The sequence below is a fragment of the Halichoeres trimaculatus genome, unplaced genomic scaffold (assembly GCF_033239565.1).
Source record: "Halichoeres trimaculatus isolate MK-OKI-2021-1 unplaced genomic scaffold, fHalTri1.1 fHalTri1_scaffold_11, whole genome shotgun sequence".
Taxonomy (NCBI): domain Eukaryota; kingdom Metazoa; phylum Chordata; class Actinopteri; order Labriformes; family Labridae; genus Halichoeres; species Halichoeres trimaculatus.
Genome location: NW_027437189.1, coordinates 5,681,244 through 5,684,142, shown reverse-complemented (window position 1 = coordinate 5,684,142; position 2,899 = coordinate 5,681,244). Strand labels below are relative to the sequence as shown.

At 40.7% G+C, this 2,899-nt stretch overlaps 1 protein-coding gene across 1 annotated transcript; it reads left to right on the top strand.

Annotated features, from left to right (window-relative positions):
• The first annotated feature begins 698 nt into the window (after positions 1 to 698).
• Positions 699 to 1,964, top strand: LOC141798780 (putative N-acetyltransferase camello). The gene is made up of 2 exons (XM_074680621.1): positions 699 to 717; positions 1,207 to 1,964. Exons 1-2 carry the CDS (start codon positions 699 to 701, stop codon positions 1,953 to 1,955), a joined length of 768 nt encoding a protein of 255 aa, XP_074536722.1. The 3' UTR covers positions 1,956 to 1,964.
• Positions 1,965 to 2,899: the final 935 nt, after the last annotated feature.

The following is a 2,899-nucleotide window of genomic DNA, read 5'->3' as shown; positions in this document are numbered from 1 at the left end:
AAATATTTTGGAGTTTCTGCAAATTTAGGCAAAGTTTTGAAATTTAAGATTTTTTTGTCAATTTGCAAAATTTCAAAATTTACTAAATGTATCCAATTTCAATTGTTTTTTTTTGCGAATGTTTTGTATCACAAAATTAAATTTTATTATAAGTTCTTAACTTTTTTTTTTAATTGTTTCAAATTCTTTTGGGAATTTTTGCAAATTACTCTTAAGTTTTGATTTTTTTTATTTCTATTTTTTTGATATTTCTGCACATTCAAATGATAAATTTAATATCAAAACTAAGACATCAGACTACAATTTTTGTAAAATCAACAATCTTATAGTTAAGATTATTATTCACAAGATTTTAGCTTTATATAGAATTTTATGCACTCTATAGACTTTATCGTGAAGACAAAGTAGATTTTTTGGCTCCGGATAAACTTTAATCCAGGTGAGATGAGGCAAAATTGCTCCCATGAAACTAAAGTTTGCAGACCCCTGCTCTAGAAGTTTTCTCCCTGTGTGTGTGTGTGTGTGTGTGTGTGCGCGTGTGTGTGAATGTGTGTGTGTGTGCTCCAAGGTGAGCATGCTCAGACTAATTTCAATCCCTTTTGTGAATGGCTGATTGCAACAATCTGCAGCTTAAGTGCAGGCGAGCAGCAGCGCTAAGTCCTTCAGATTGAGCGACAACACAGGGGGAAGAAGTCGGCATGGCCCAGAAAAATAACAGTAAGTTTCATGTTTGAGTTTCATGTTCTGATTCTGATTATCGTGATAATTTTTTAATTTTTCTGCAGCTGATTATGAAAAACAGCCAGGGTGTAAATGAATGACACATGAAGCGTTTCACAGGAGCTGAAAACTTTTTCTTTGTTGCCTCTTGGTTTTTCACCTTGCTTTGATTTTCATGAGCTAATTGTGTTGTGCTCTGCATGACTCATTTTTTAACCTCTTAAGAAAGAAACAACACTCTAATTGTGATTATAATTGAGCTCCTCGCCTCAGCTTGTCGTGCACAAGTTTCAGGTTTTTTATTCTGAGTGAATAAAGTGAAATTAAAAGTGTAAAGCTTCTGAAAAGGTGCATTGGCTCAGTTTTTTCTTTTCAGCAGCGTGTTACGTGAGCATATTGAGCCTCATTGTGAAACCAGGAGGAATTTCTGATTGCAAAACAGCAGATTAGTCTCACTGAGCTCCCTCTTTCTTTCCTCTAACGCAGCTGAGTTCACCATCAGGGAGTACAGTCCCTCGGATGAACACGTCATCCGCACGCTCTTCCGCGACGGCCTCCTCGAGCATGTCTACCCAGCGTTCTTCAGAGCCATGAGCCACCCGGACCACATCGGGATCGCTCTGAGCATCTCCATGGCGGGCTACGTGCTGGGAGGCAGCTCTTACTTCCAGGCGTTGCTGTTCGGCAGCGCGTGGGCCGGCCTCATTTACTACTGCTGCCATGAAATCTACGAAGGCTACGTGCTGCGGCGGCTGAGCTCAGACATGGCCGACATTCAAGCGCACTACCTGGAAAACCCAGATAACGGTTTGTGGGTGGCGGAGGCTGACGACAAAGGCAAGTCCAAGGTGGTGGGGATGGTGGCGGTGACGGGGAAAAGGTGCACGGAAGAGGCGGACAGGTTCGACGACTGCAACGGGAGCGTCTTTGGAGGAGCGGAGTTCGGTCAAGACGCAACAGATGGAAGTTACGGCGAGATGTCCCACATGGTTGTGCTGTATCCGTGGCGGCGCAAGAACCTGGGCACCCGCCTGATGGGGAAGGCGCTGGATTTCTGCAAAGACCGAGGCTTCTCTCGCCTCATCGTTGACGTCAGCTCGCCGCAGTCGGCCGCCATCTCCCTCTACCAGAAGTTTGGTTTCATTCAAACTTCGTCGCACAGAAACACACACTCGAATCGCTGGTTCTCCAAACTGGCCAGAATAAATGTGAAGCAAATGGAGAAGTTTATTTAAGAAGGACGCCATGAAAGCACGTTCTTAATCCCACGGTGAAATTAACACTTCGTCTCAGATTTTTGTGTCTCATTGGGGCTGAAGTCAAACACACTGAGAACAACTGAAAAAAGGAAAAATGTCTTGTTTCAAGTTATTCAAAGCAAGTATCAGGTCTTAATTACTTGAAACAAGTACAATAAAACAATCTGCCAATGTGGTAAGAAAAAATTGCTTGAAACTAGAAAAATGCCTTAATACAAGGAACTTTTCTCTTCCTCCATTGGCAAATTTTAATTTTTACAAGCAACTCAGACCTCATTTTTGTCTTTAAATAACTTGAAACAAGACATTTTTCTAGACTGGTCAAGTAAATGTGGCTCATATATAGTCTAAAAAGACATTTTCTGCTGAAAATAAGACAAAAACACCTGATAAGATTTAATTTTTTACGGTGTACTTTGGTAGACATTTAGAGAAACTTTAAGTGATCTAAAACGGAGGCATAAAAAGTTCATCACAAGTCTAAGTTCCCACGTTTCTGAGATTATTTTGCCCAAGTCTGTCTTTTTTGGACTTGTAGAAATGAAATCAAGAGTTTCGCATCTAAAACCTCTGCTTATGCTGAAACCCTGCTCCATCAGCCTGTTTCATTCTTCTTGTATTGATTGTGGTTGTTACGGTTTGTCATTGGGCCTAATTGTCCCTGGGAGTAAAAAAAAAAAATCTCAGAAGTGTGGGAACACTGGGCTGACCAAGGCCAAACAAAACCAAACCAAAGTTTGAAACAGGAAGTAAACTCTTCATTAGCCAACGATGCCTTCTTATGACAAGTTCAGGCCTGAAGACACATTTTTATTTCTACCCTAGCAAAACCAAAGTTCAGGGTAGTGATCCACAGTTTCATACAGACCCTAGTTTACAGTTTTTGTCAGGTTCACAAAAAAAAAACAAAAGTATATCAA